Genomic DNA, 14,208 nt, shown 5'->3' with positions numbered 1-14,208 from the left:
TGCTTTTCTTGGGCTTTGGCTCATCAGGTAAACCTCCTTCCATTAGAGGTAACAGATTTTATATTAAGGAAGGTGAGATTTCCTCACAGTACTCCTATTTATTCTTTTCTAGATCATAGGGAAATCCTTCTTGACATAGAAGATAAGAGCAAAACATGAATTGAATAGTTCCTTTCTCATCAAGACTCTTTGCAAGAAACAGGCACAGGAGATTCAGCTAAACATAAGGGGTTTATACTTGAGACCTCAGGATGGAACAGCACTGAAAGCACCTCCTAGGAACAGGAACTGGAGATTGGCATGAAATTACAGGTAGCTCTGCAGCTGTCTAGGGAGCACCCTGGTATTCCTCCCCCTAATGTGATTCAGCTCCTTCCTATGTCTCTTTGTTCCTGTCTCATTACTAAGTGGGCACTTCCCTCTGCATCTTTTAGTTCAAATACATGAGAAAAAGTATATGATTGGCTCAACCCCCAGGCCACACCACACAAGTCCAAGGTTGTTGACAAGCTTGTGGACTGGCTACTCATAGATCAGATGTCCAGACATGATCCATTTGACTGTGGGACAGATAGGGTTCTGTAGTATGGAATAAGGTCTTTAAGACAACTGGGATGAATGACTAAGTGAATGAATGAATATCAAACCAACTCTGGATAAGGCAGAAGATGACAAACAGAGCCATCACATCCACTTTCTTCTCTTCGTTAGCAAGAAACATTTTATGAGCAAGGGGTCTGTCTCCCTCTTGATCTCCCTTACACATCCTTAATATATAATTTGAAAAATCCTTTTTGTTGCCTTATATTTCTTTTACAAGATTTGGTTCATCCTGATAGATAGTTGCTTTTGTTTCCTTTTTCCCAACCATGTATCAATCTTCTAAAATCTGAACTCAATGGAGAATGCCCAGAGCAACCAGACAGGTTTCCATTAGGACCTCACTATCAGGGTGGCATTATGACTTTCATGGGCCCTTTAACCTTCAGAAGCCCCTTCCTCAATTAAAAAATAAATTTACTTAAAAATATATATATATAAATATGCATATATACATAAATTATATTTTATAACTGTGTTGGTATAAGACAAATATAGTACAGATGCAGACAGATACAGGCTGGATTCATTATTGACATATTCATTTCTTCTTCAAATTTTAAAAGAATTTAAATTAAAATATTTTCATGGGCCCCTAAAACTATCATGGACCCTCAGCACCATACCTATTGTGCCTAATGGGTAATTTGGACCTGCTTGCCATAAATCTTCTCAGGATCTGCTTTGCACAACCATACTTTTATCTTTTCCTAATCTTCTTAAACAGTCTTGCCAATGGTCCTCATGTCACAGAAACATGCCAATCATTTCTCAGAATGTTTTAAAATTCACATTTTTTAAGTTAAGGGTAATGAGTTTTACCTGATACCTAAGAAATTCTGATGCCTTTATATTCCTCATATACATGATGGAAATAATAATAACTATTTAATAGAATTAAATGAAGTAAGGATGTAAAAACACTTTGTAAACCCTGAATTACTTTACAAAGGTTGGGTATTAATATACTTTTAAATTTTTAATTTCAATACCTTAATCAAAAATTTAACTGTGATGGATGAAGGAACAAGATAAAACCCCAGAAAAACAACTAAATAAAGTGGAGATAGGCAACCTTCCAGAAAAATGATAGTGAAGATGATCCAGGACCTTGGAAAAAGAATGGAGGCAAAGATCGAGAAGATGCAAGAAATGTTTAACAAAGACCTAGAAGAATTAAAGAACAAACACCTAGAAGAAATAAAGAACAAACAAACAGAGATGAACAATACAATAACTGAAATGAAAAATACACTAGAAGGAATCAATAGCAGAATAACTGAGGCAGAAGAATGGATAAGTGACCTGGAAGACAGAGTGGTGGAATTCACTGCAGCGGAACAGAATAAAGAAAAAAGAATGAAAAGAAATGAAGACAGCCTAACAGACCTCTGGGACAACATTAAACACAACAACATTCGCATTACAGGAGTCCCAGAAGGACAAGAGAGAGAGAAAGGACCCAAGAAAATATGTGAAGAGATTACAGTCGAACACTTCCCTAACATGGGAAAGGAAATAGCCACCCAAGTTCAGGAAGCGCAGAGAGTCCCAGCCAGGATAAACCCAAGGAGAAACACGCCGATACACATAGTAATCAAATTGGCAAAAATTAAAGGCAAGGAAAAATTATTGAAAGCAACAAGGGAAAAACGACAAATAACATACAAGGGAACTCCCATAAGGTTAACAACTGATTTCTCAGTAGAAACCCTACAAGCCAGAAGGGAGTGGCATGACATATTTAAAGTGATGAAAGGGAAGAACCTACAACCAAGATTACTCTATCCGGCAAGGATCTCATTCAGATTCGATGGAGAAATCAAAAGTTTTACAGACAAGCAAAAGCTAAGAGAATTCAGCACCATCAAACCAGCTCTACAACAAATGCTAAAGGAACATCTCTAAGTAGGAAACATAACAGAAGAAAAGGACCTACAAAAACAAACCCATAATAATTAAGAAAATGGTAATAGGAACATACATATTGATAATTACCTTAAATGTAAATGGATTACATGCTCCAACCAAAAGACACAGACTTGCTGAATGGATACAGAAACAAGAGCCCTATATATGCTGTCTACAAGAGACCAACTTCAGACCTAGGGACACATACAGACTGAAAGTGAGGGGATAGAAAAAGATATTCCATGCAAATGGAAATCAAAAAAAAAGCTGAAGTAGCAGTACTCATATCAGATAAAATAGACTTCAAAATAAAGAATGTTACAAGAGACAAGGAAGGACACTACATAATGATCAAGGGATCAATCCAAGAAGATATAACAATTATAACTATATATGTACCCAACATAGGAGTACCTCAATACATAAGGCAACTGCTAACAGCTATAAAAGAGGAAATCGACAGTAACACAATAATAGTGGGGGACTTTAACACCTCACTTACACCAATGGACAGATCATCCAAACAGAAAATTAATAAGGAAACACAAGCTTTAAATGACACAATAGACCAGATAGATTTAATCGATATTTATAGGACATTCCATCCAAAAACAGCAGATTACACTTTCTTCTCAAGTGTGCATGGAACATTCTCCAAGATAGATCGCATCTTGGGTCACAAATCAAGCCTCAGTAAATTTAAGAAAATTGAAATCATATCAAGCATCTTTTCTGACCACAACGCTATGAGACTAGATATCAATTACAAGGGAAAAAAATGTAAAAAACACAAACACATGGAGGCTAAACAATACGTTACTAAATAACCAAGAGATCACTGAAGAAATCAAAAAATACCTAGAGACAAATGACAACAAAAACACGATGATCCAAAACCTATGGGATGCAGCAAAAGCAGTTCTAAGAAGGAAGTTTATAGCAATACAAGCTTACCTCAAGAAACAAGAAAAATCTCTAATAAACAATTTACCCTTACACCTAAAGGAACTAAAGAAAGAAAAAAAAACAAAACCCAAAGTTAGTAGAAGGAAAGAAATCATAAAGATCAGAGCAGAAATAAATGAAATAGAAACAAAGAAAACAATAGCAAAGATCAATAAAACTAAAAGCTGGTTCCTTGAGAAGATAAACAAAATTGATAAACCATTAGCCAGACTCATCAAGAAAAAGAGGGAGAGGACTCAAATCAATAAAATTGGAAATGAAAAAGGAGAAGTTACAACGGACACGACAGAAATACAAAGCATCATAAGAGACCACTACAAGCAACTCTATGCCAATAAAATGGACAACCTGGGGCTTCCCTGGTGGCAATAGTGCTTTGTTCACATCACTTGTTTCCCTGTTTCAATAAAACTTCTGTTTCTAAATGGAAAAAAAAAATTTACCTGTGTCGATTCAATTTTGTTTAGAGATATTTTGGTTAAAAGACTCATAATGAGAAACCAAGAGAAATGGCCTTCACTGATTCAACACTGACTTTTGTTGTTGAAATCCACATAACTGCTAACTTGGTGCTATTTTTAGAACTAAATGAGGCCCTTCTCTTTCTGCAGTACACCAGTGTACTTAGTGTACCTTCAGAGTAGCAGAGGAACATCTCTTTTCCATAAGCCTTTCTTTTGAAGACCTTTGTAGTTCTACAATACAAAGTGTGAATGCCAGGCTGTCTGAATATGATTGAAGGGAGAAAGAAATAAAAATTCCTCCTCTCCAGATGGTTCAGTATAACACCATTCCTGGTAAAAATTCTCCTTTCTCCTCTATCATAAATCGTGACCACTGTTAGCTATGAGTATCGAGTTGCTAGAGGAGACCTACATGCCTCATTTGGGTTAAAGGCATCCTGGCCACATCATCTTCCCACTAATCCAGGTTTCTAAGCACAGAAGAACAGGAGATAACTCACTACCAATTTAAATGCGTAATTTCAGAGAATCTTAAAACTGGAAGAAACTTTAAAATTCAACTAGGGCAATTTCCTCACTTCATTACAAATACACTGTGAGGCTTAGATGAGATGTATGAATCACTCAGGGCCTGCCTCAGGGTAGGCATATAACAAATGTTAGTCTGCTACTCCTGAAAGTTCTCTGGGCCTTTATTCTAGGCAATGAGACAGGAGTTTCTGCACTCAGCCCCAGAAATATTTTTTCAAAAGCTTTGGGTGTGATGCCTTGTTTTTAAGCTTATATTCAGTCCTTGTGGATTTTTCTATTTTCATTCCAATAATCAATTGCTCTTATGGTAAGCAACTTAGAAAAACCAACTATTACATTTTATAACTACTAAAAAGAGCAGTCAAATAAAGAGAAAGTAATTCTTAACCTAGAGTATCTTCTATTATTATTATTGTTACTGTTATATTATTAATTACTACTATTATAACACTGGACATGACGTAGGATACAGAATAAGCATAAGACATGGTGTTTGCTTTGATGCGTTGTTCTCATAAGAAATAAAGATCAGGAAATAATGTATTACCAATTTAAATGCACAATTTTGAATCCTAAAACTAGAACAAACTTTAAAATTTCAACTAGGGGGGAAAAAGAAATTTCAACTAGGGCAATTCTCTTCCTTCATCACAGATAAGTGGTGAAGCTTAAATGAGATGTGTGAATCACCTGTTTCTTTTTAATAACACTTTTAAAAACAGTCAAACATCTTTAAAGACATTATTTTGTAATAATTATATTATCTCCATCGTGGTGTAGGGGAAATGTGAATCCATTGACTAGAAAATAGGGGTAGGCAAACTTCCTATAAAAGGCAGAATAGTAAATATATTAGGCTTTGCAAGCCATATACGGTGTCTGTTACATTTTCTTTTTCTTTTTTTAATGACCTTTTACAAATATAAAAATCTTCCTCTTCCCACTGGCCATACAAAAGCAGATGGGCCAGATTTGCCCTGTGCAAGCTGTGGTTTGCCGACCCCCGGACTAGATAATAAAATTAAAGTCATAAGAGATAATGTATTAAATCAATTTATAAAACTGATAAAATCAGGAACAGGATTTAAATACTAATACTTCCTTCAGTATACCATTCTACATCTATGAAACATCTCTACCTTACCTGAAATTCATCGAAACATAAAAGACTTGCTTCTTCACTGATTTCTTCAGCTATAGGACCTATTGGATCGTATGATTTAGCCATGAATCCTGGTTTCCTTTTTGGCAAACTCTGTTTAAGGCGGTGTATTCCTTAAATGGATGAAGTTAAACACAAATCAAATATTGTATTAACAGTACATTTTAGATAACTAAAACATATTTTTAAAATCTCTAAATGAAACAGAGTGTGAACATAAAAATGAAGTTTAAATTTCACATACAAACAAAAATGATTATTGAGGTTGGTTGCAGTTTTTCCACCTCAAATAAGTTGTTCACGTATTACTATATTCCCATGGTTGTAAGAACACTTTGTGGTCATTCCATCTCCACTCTTCAATCACTTCAGAGATGACAAAGTGATAGAACAGATTATCAGATTGTGACTGATGGATCAACACACAGATCTTAGCCCTGAGGATTTCAGAGATGCAGGCAAAGGAAGTGATCCTGCCCTCTATGTCTAGCATATCTAATCAGGATGTTCCCTTGTTTCCGGCCAGTCCCACTTCATTCACTCTATGTTACTAAATGCTGAAAGTATTCTAAGAAAAGTACAATATTTCTGCCCTGAGAAGGTTACAGTATAGCTAGTAAACAAATAATGCAAAGATGAAATAACATACCCTTGACAAAGAAATAAAGCATACATACAAGAACAAACTGAATGCCTACATGCTAAGGTGACACAGAGGAAAAGGCCTAATCAAGAACAACTTTGTGAAACAGGTGAGGCTTAAAGATTTCTTATTGATCCTTAGTAGAAAGAGAAAATGCCTGACCTTCATAGAGTAACCTCTGTTCTCTGATTTGGAAGTAATGAATTTGTCTCTAGGACCAACTCTGGACACATTACTAATTGCTTCAATATAGCACAAAACAAATGAAACCAAATAAAATCTTACTTTTAGCAAAAATCTAATTTTTTAAAAGATTAAGAACTTTAAGATGAGGAAAATTATCTTGTAATGTTTGTCCATTTAAATCACTTCTTTCAGATCATTAACTTACTTTTGTGAACATCTAGCATGAAACCATGAAAATGAACCCGTTTTTTCCTCTTCATTTCCACATAAGCATAAAACATGTCCATCACCATTGTTTTCCCTGTACCTTAAAAAAAAAAAAACTATTAAACAGTATGTACTGATTGCTCTAATGATTGTTCATTAGCTTTGGGATAATGAAACCACACTCTGCTACTGGAAAGCTTAAGACTATGTTAACTTTTTTAAAAGCAGTGTTTATGTCTTATGCTAAACTATCTAAAAATAAAATGTTGATATTATTCTTTTCTGTTAAAATCCTGTTTTTAAGAAATACAATATTTAGTTAGCACTCCAGGGAGTATTTCCTCCAGAGAACTATGCTTTTAAACTGGCAAGATTTACAGATTATTCATTCTTCAGTTTCTCTTCCAAAAGGCACAGTATAAATAACTTTAATTAATTAATTATTTATTGGGCCATTACAAAGGATGAGGAACTGTCTTAGGCACTATAGGAAAATTTACCAGTGAAAAATAAGAAAATACAGATTAGCACCTAACATAAACACTGAAAATAAATAATAGATGTTAGAGCTGGAGAATTGCCAATTATAACACTTTTTTTTTTTTAATTTATTTATTTGTTTATTTATTTTTGGCTGCATTGGGTCTTCGTTGCTGAGCGCAGGCTTTCTCCAGTTGTGGTGAGCGAGGGCTACTCTTCCTTGCAGTGCACAGGCTTCTCATTGCGGTGGCTTCTCTTGTTGAGGAGCACGGGCTCTAGGCGCATGGGCTTCAGTAGTTGTGGCACGCGGGCTCAGTAGTTGTGGCTCACAGGCTCTAGAGTGCAGGCTCAGTAGTTGTGGCGCATGGGCTTAGTTGCTCCATGGCTTGTGGGATCTTCCCCCACCAGGGCTCAAACCTGTGTCACCTGCACTGGCAGGGGGATTCTTAACCACTATGCCACCAGGGAAGTCCTATAACACTTTTTTAAAAAGCTGAGAATATTGGCTTTCAAAATGAGGCTTACTTGAAGAAATTCAGATACAGTTAACCCTTATAATTAAATTATCTAATTTTCAGCACTCAAACTGTTAATCTCTACGATCACATTAGTAATTGAAGAGTCAACAGCCTGAGCATTTCACAAGGCATGCACAGGAAGCCTATTCCCTCACAGAAAGCCCAGAGCTTTGGGGACACTGACAGTGGTCAAGTTTGGTTCACACCCAGCATTCCCCAGCAGGCAGGCCAGGGGATGCTGGTCTTGTCTCTCATCCTCACTGCTTCCTCCACCACCACCTTACCAAAGCGTCCAGGTTCTCCTTGCAGGAGCTGCAATTATTATACTAACTTCAAAGGCAGCTCAGGAAGCAAGATTTGAGTCTTAAATCTGTTGAGCTTTCCTCCATTCCATAAGATGACTTTGGACCATGCCATTTGAATTGTCAGAAAGTTTTTTGTATATGAAAATACAATTCACAGGACTTCCCTGGTGGCTAAGACTCTGCACTCCCCATGCTAGGGGCCTGGGTTTGATCCCTGGTCAGGGAACTAGATCCCGCATGCAGGCTGCAATGCAGACCCAGCGAGCCAAATAAATAAATAAATAAAAATTTTTTAAAAAGAAAATACAATTCACCAGACAGATTTTTAATGAGAAGACCGCTTAGACTGAAAAGTAATTTTTTGCAAAAATATTCGGTACAAGTCTCTTGATATAGTGAAGGGCAGCAAATTTTATATCATTACATTTACACAAAGAAGTGAATTAATAAAGTTTCAAATTCTGCTGCATGAAGCATAGTATACTTATAGATCCAGAAAAGAAGTCATGAATTATCTAACAAAAAATGTGAACAATATATATTTGAACATAATCATTGTGCTCTTCTTCAAAAATGTGCTTAAAATGTAACAAAACCATCATATAAAAAGTTTCTGAAAATAAAAGCAAAAAGAAGAAATCATAAAGGAAAAAACTGATAAACTAGAATATGTAAAATTCAAACTTCTGAATATCAAAATCACCATAAATAAAATATTCTTATTTATTTAATCAACATATTTTCATTGAATGCCTACCATGTGTGAGGCCCTATTCTAGGTGCTTATTAGGAAATGGCAGTGAACAAAACTAACAAAAATCCCTGTCCTCATGGAACTTGGCAGTTTAACATTATATATCTTTATAACTTTTCCTCATACACTGTTGGTGGGAATGTAAATTGGTGCAGCCGCTATTGAAAGCAGTATGGAGACTCCTTAAAAAACTAAAAATAGAACTACCATATGATCCAGCAATTCCACTATTGGGTATATATCTGGAAACAATGAAAACACCAACTTGAAAAGATACATGCATCCCAATGTTCACAGCAGCGCTATTTACAATAGCCAAGACGTGGAAGCAACCCAAGTGCCCATCAACAGACAACTGGATTAAGAAGATGAGCCCTATGTCACTCCAACTTTTAGCTTGGAGGCTTCCAGATTGCTGCACAGAGAAGGTGACTCCAAGTTAAACACCCAGGTCTGAGTGAGTTAGTTAAGAGAGACAGGATTATGGGAGTCCAAAATGCAGGTGAAATTTGCAAGGCAAAGTGCCAGAGAGGAGGAAGCTATATAATGAAAGAGCTCCAGAAACCAACAGGTGGACACTCTTGAGTCTTTGGCTGAATAATAGCTGCTCATGCGTAGGGTGATACTTCATGATGTGAGGCAAGGGAAGCTGCGTTATGAACCCCTAGGAAACTGAGTGATAAACAATTTCCAGAGATGTTGATACATACAACAACTTGAATGACTCTCCAATGAATTACACTGAGTGGAAAAAAAAAAAAAGCCAATCTTAAAAAGTTACATACTTTTTCACTTATATAACATTTTTGAAATGACAGAATTTTAGAAATGGAGAACAGATTAGTGACTGCCAGGATGTAGAAATGGAGGGTGGATATGTATGGTTATAAAATTATGGGCAATACAAGGGATCCTTGTGGTGATACAGTTGTTCAGTATCTTGACTGTGGTGATGGATATATGAACCTACAGAGGTGATAAAGTGTATAGAACTAAATACACACATAAATGAGTACAGCACAGCTGATGTGAAACTCATGGATACAGAGTGCTGACTGTATTCCTTGTACTAGGCCATTTTATATAAGGGACCTGAATATCACCAAATTTTGATATCCTTGGGGACCCCTAGAACCAATCCCTGTGGATACCAAGGGATGACTATACAAGTAAAACTGGAGAAATCTGAACAGGATTGGTGAATTGTATCAATGTCAATACCTGGCTGTGTTATTTTTACTATAGTTTTGCAAAATGTTGCCTTAGAGGGGAAATGAGTGTATACAGATCTCTCTGAATTACTTCTTATAACTGTATGTGAATCTGTAATTATCTCAATGAAATTTTCAATTAAAAAAATACTTCAAAGGAATCAAAGTGGCATGCAAGTAACTTATTTAACTCCCTGTCAAAATAAAATTCAACACATAAAAATTATATAATCTCACAACGTTTGAAAAAAATTTTGACAAAATTCAACACACATACATGATAAAAACTCTCAGCAAACTAGGAAATGAAGCAGACTTCCTCGACCTCATAAAGGACAAATACCAAAAAACCTACACTGAAAAGATGCTCAATATCACCAATTATTTGAAAAATGCAAAACAAAACTACAATGAGATACCACTTCACATCCATTAGGATAACTATTATGAAAACAACAAACAGAAAAATAATGTATTGATAAGGGTGTGGAATATGGGGACCCTTGTATATTAATGGTGGGAATGTAAAATTGTGCAGCTGCTATGGAAAACAGTATGGCAGTTCCTCAAAAAATTAAACACAGAATGACCATATGATCCAGCAATTCCACTTCTGGATATACACAAAAGAATTGAAAGCTGGGATTCAAACAAATATTTGTTCATCAATGTTTATAGCAGCATTATTCACGGAAGTCAGAAGATGGAAACAACCCAAACATCCATCGACAGATGAAGGGATAAACAAAATTGGTATATACAATATAATGGAATATTATTCAGCCTTAAAAAAGAACGAAAAAAAAAGAAAAAAAAGAATGAAATTCTGACATAGTATCTTGAAGATACCATGCTAGGTGAAATAAGCCAGAAACAAAAGGATAAATATTATATGATCCCACTTACATGAGGTCCCTAGAGTTGTCAAATTCATAGAGACAAAAGTAGAACAGTGGTTGCCAGGGACTGGGAAGGAGGGGGTTATAGAATGGGTGTTATTGTTTAATAGGTACAGAGTTTCAGTTTGGGAAGATAAAAATATTCTGGAGATGAATAGTGGTGACGTTTGCATAACAATATCAATGTACTTAATGCCACTGGACTGTACAGTTAAAATGATAAATTTTATATTATATATATGTTGCCACAATAAAAAAACTAATACATTAAACACACACACACACACACAAACACACACACACACACACCCTACAGTTAACATCATATTTAACTAGGGAAGACTGAACACTTCTCCCCTAAAATCTGACACAAGGCAAGGACATCCACTCTCATGACTTCTGTTCAACATTGTACTGCATCCTAGCTATGCAATGAGGCAAGAAAAAGAACTAGAAGGCATAGAAATTGTAAAGGAAAAAGTTAAATTGTCTTTATTCACAGATATGATTACGTTCACAAAAAATCCTGAAGAAGCTACCAAATAACCAGGAGTTATAAGAGTTAATAATTGAATTTAGAAAGGTCATCCAAAAAATCAATTGATTCTATACACTAGCAGTGATCAACTGGAAATTTAAATGTTAACATACAATACCATTTGCAGTAAAATACACGGGAATAAATTTATCAAAAAATATGGCAAACCTCTGCACTACAAACTACAAAACACCACTGAGAGAAATTAAAGAAGATACTTTAGGGACTTCCCTGGTGGCGCAGTGGTTAAGAATCTGCCTGCTAACGCAGGGGACACGGGTTCGAGCCCTGGTCCGGGAAGATCCCACATGCCGCGGAGCAACTAAGCCCGTGTGCCACAACCGTTGAGCCTGTGCTCTAGAGCCCGTGAGCCACAACTACTGAAGCCCACATGCCTAGAGCCCGTGCTCCGCAACAAGAGAAGCCACTGCAATGAGAAGCCCGCGTACTGCCGCGAAGAGTTGCCCCCACTCGCTGCAACTAGAGAAAGCCCGTGTGCAGCAACGGAGACCCAACGCAGCCAAAAATAAATAAATAAATAAATAAGATATTTTAAAATGAAGAAATATACCATGCTCATAGATTGGAATACTCAATATCTTAAGTTATCAATTCTCTGTAGACATTGCTCTATAGCTTCAACATAATCCCAATCAAAATCCCCAGATTTTTTTTAAAGAAATGAACAAGCTTATTCTAAAATGAACATGGAAATGCAAAGGCCACAGAATTGCCAAAATAATCTTGAAAAAGACAAAGTTGGAGGACTCACATCACACCACAGAGATGCATCAGCAAAATCCAAGTTGTAGGAAATCTTACAGGACAAAGATGTTTATAAGTATGTATGTATATATATGTGTGTGGTGTGCACACACCCAAGCATATACTACCTCAGGATGTAAAATATATTACTTACTGTGAGTCATGTTTAAAAATGTTTCAAAGCCATTGCCACAGTTTGTAAGCTTTGGGTGAGCAAAGGCTGTGTCTGCTTTTATTCACCATTACGTTTCCAGAAACAACAGACTGCCTGGCACAAGGCAAGTGCTCAACAAGCATTTGTCAAGTGACTGGAAGAATGAGGACAGATGTTGGAAAAAAGGAGGGAAGAAACCAGCACTAAATTTCACCTGCTTCATAATTTTGCTTTGGTCTCTACAGAATCCTAAATAAAACCTTGTAATTTTCTCAGGATAAGATTCTTACTAGGGGAGTCATTTATAAAACCTAAAAATCTTTTAAATTCTAACTTTTAAGCCTATAGTTGGGAAGCCAAAAAATGACTACTCGAGAGCCCCCTCTAGTGGTGCCCTTTTCACAGCTGACCTCCTGCAGAAGGAGCTGGAAGTGGTATCCTCCACCACTGCCTCCCACCCAAGAAGAATTTTGCTTTCCAACCCCTAACCTTAAAAACAGTCTAGCTTTCCACTGGTGAAATTATCAATGTGGAACAGGTAAGGTTAAACCAGGAGACAGCAAAAAAGGGACTGACAAACAAAAATGTACTTATTCTCTTCTAATGTACGGGAGAAATCACTAACCCTGCCATCACCACTCATTCTGCTAGTTTAGAGCTGAAACCTTGTTGTAAGAAAGCCAGCTGTAGGGTAAGAATGAAGCCACAAAATACTACTACTGCAGCTTTTGACTTCTGCATGAGATATGATAAGCATTTTATTAATGAAAACATTTCAAGATCGAACCATGATGATATCAATGCTCCTGGGGTTCCCGTATTGAGGGTCCATCTGAGTCAATCATCTCAACATACCTATGAAGACAGAGTAGAGTGAAGTGGGCATGACAGAGTCCAAGCCAAGGGCAGGAGTAAGGAGAGGGAAAGGGATGCTATGAAACAGACATCTCTTTTCCACGAGGTCTCTTTAAAATTTAATATCTGTTTCCCAAGTCTAAAAAAGAAAAATAATAAAGAATAAGAGCTTGTAAAGGCATTCCGAGGCTATTCTCCCAGCCAGCGAGCCCCCGCAAAATGAGAATTTGACCTATCTTTTATTACCTATTTTGTAAGTATTCTAAACTAAACTGAGTATGGCCACCAAAATGTTCATCTCACTTCCTATTTCAGAATTCCTTTCTCTTCCCCTCTCTACATTATGAAGATGTTCCTAGCCAAAGATTGCCACACACCCAGCCTATGTGAATATCCCATGTTACACATCTTTTCTAATCCCTTCAAACATTCAGATAAATTACATTTATTGTACCTCCTTCAATTCGTTAGAATATGGCTGTATTTTCCATATTCTTTGGAATATTGTTGTTGTTGTTGTTGTTTTTTTAAGTCCTTTTGTAGAAGTGGAAACAGTTGTGCCTTACTAACCATCTCCATTTATGGTTAAGTGGTTAAGGTAACAAGAGAAAGATGCAGATTTTAGCAATGACAGAACATGAAAGTGAAGGTATAGGAAGTAAACGTTCTCCAAAGAGGCAAAAAATAAGAGATGACAACAGAATGAGATCTGCTAGCGGTGCCCAAAGGTGCAGACACACAAAACTGCTCAAGTGCCTCGTATAAATCAGATTCTAAATAAGAAGCATACATTGGTCTCAAAAATACCAATTAGCCAATGAACTAAGAAAAAGAATAGTTTGAGCTTCTTTCACATTTTTAAAATCTGCAAGTTTGAAGAATCTCTATCATTCACTTTTTAAATACTTTTTATTAGATTTGCTAAATCTATAAATGTAAAACGGGCATTTAGAGGCATTAGTAAACAAATCAGAAGAAGAGGGAGGACCCAGAAAAGAACATTTTGATCTTTAAGGCAGTATAACTACTTATTCAACTTCTATTATTTTTCTTACCCTA

The 14,208-nt window shown here is 36.3% G+C and overlaps 1 protein-coding gene across 7 annotated transcripts in view; it reads right to left on the bottom strand.

Annotated features, from left to right (window-relative positions):
• Nucleotides 1-14,208, bottom strand: part of AFG1L (AFG1 like ATPase) — a 190,787-nt gene that overhangs the window by 127,951 nt on the left and 48,628 nt on the right. For 6 of the 7 annotated variants that reach the window (XM_029223731.1, XM_029223730.1, XM_029223735.1 and 3 more), the window contains exons 4-5: nt 6,669-6,770; nt 5,617-5,747 (exon numbers count right to left, since the gene is read on the bottom strand). The exons of the other annotated variant lie outside the window; for it this stretch is intronic. In XM_029223731.1, coding sequence (XP_029079564.1) covers nt 5,617-5,747; nt 6,669-6,770 — 233 coding nt within the window. The remainder of the gene's footprint in view (nt 1-5,616; nt 5,748-6,668; nt 6,771-14,208) is intronic. 7 annotated transcript variants of the gene reach the window in all.

The sequence above is a fragment of the Monodon monoceros genome, unplaced genomic scaffold (genome assembly GCF_005190385.1).
Source record: "Monodon monoceros isolate NGI ecotype Baffin Bay Population unplaced genomic scaffold, NGI_Narwhal_1 Super_Scaffold_15, whole genome shotgun sequence".
In the NCBI taxonomy this organism is placed as follows: Eukaryota; Metazoa; Chordata; class Mammalia; order Artiodactyla; family Monodontidae; genus Monodon; species Monodon monoceros.
The sequence above is the reverse complement of the archived record's forward strand: the minus strand, read 5'-3'. Positions and strand labels throughout refer to the sequence as shown.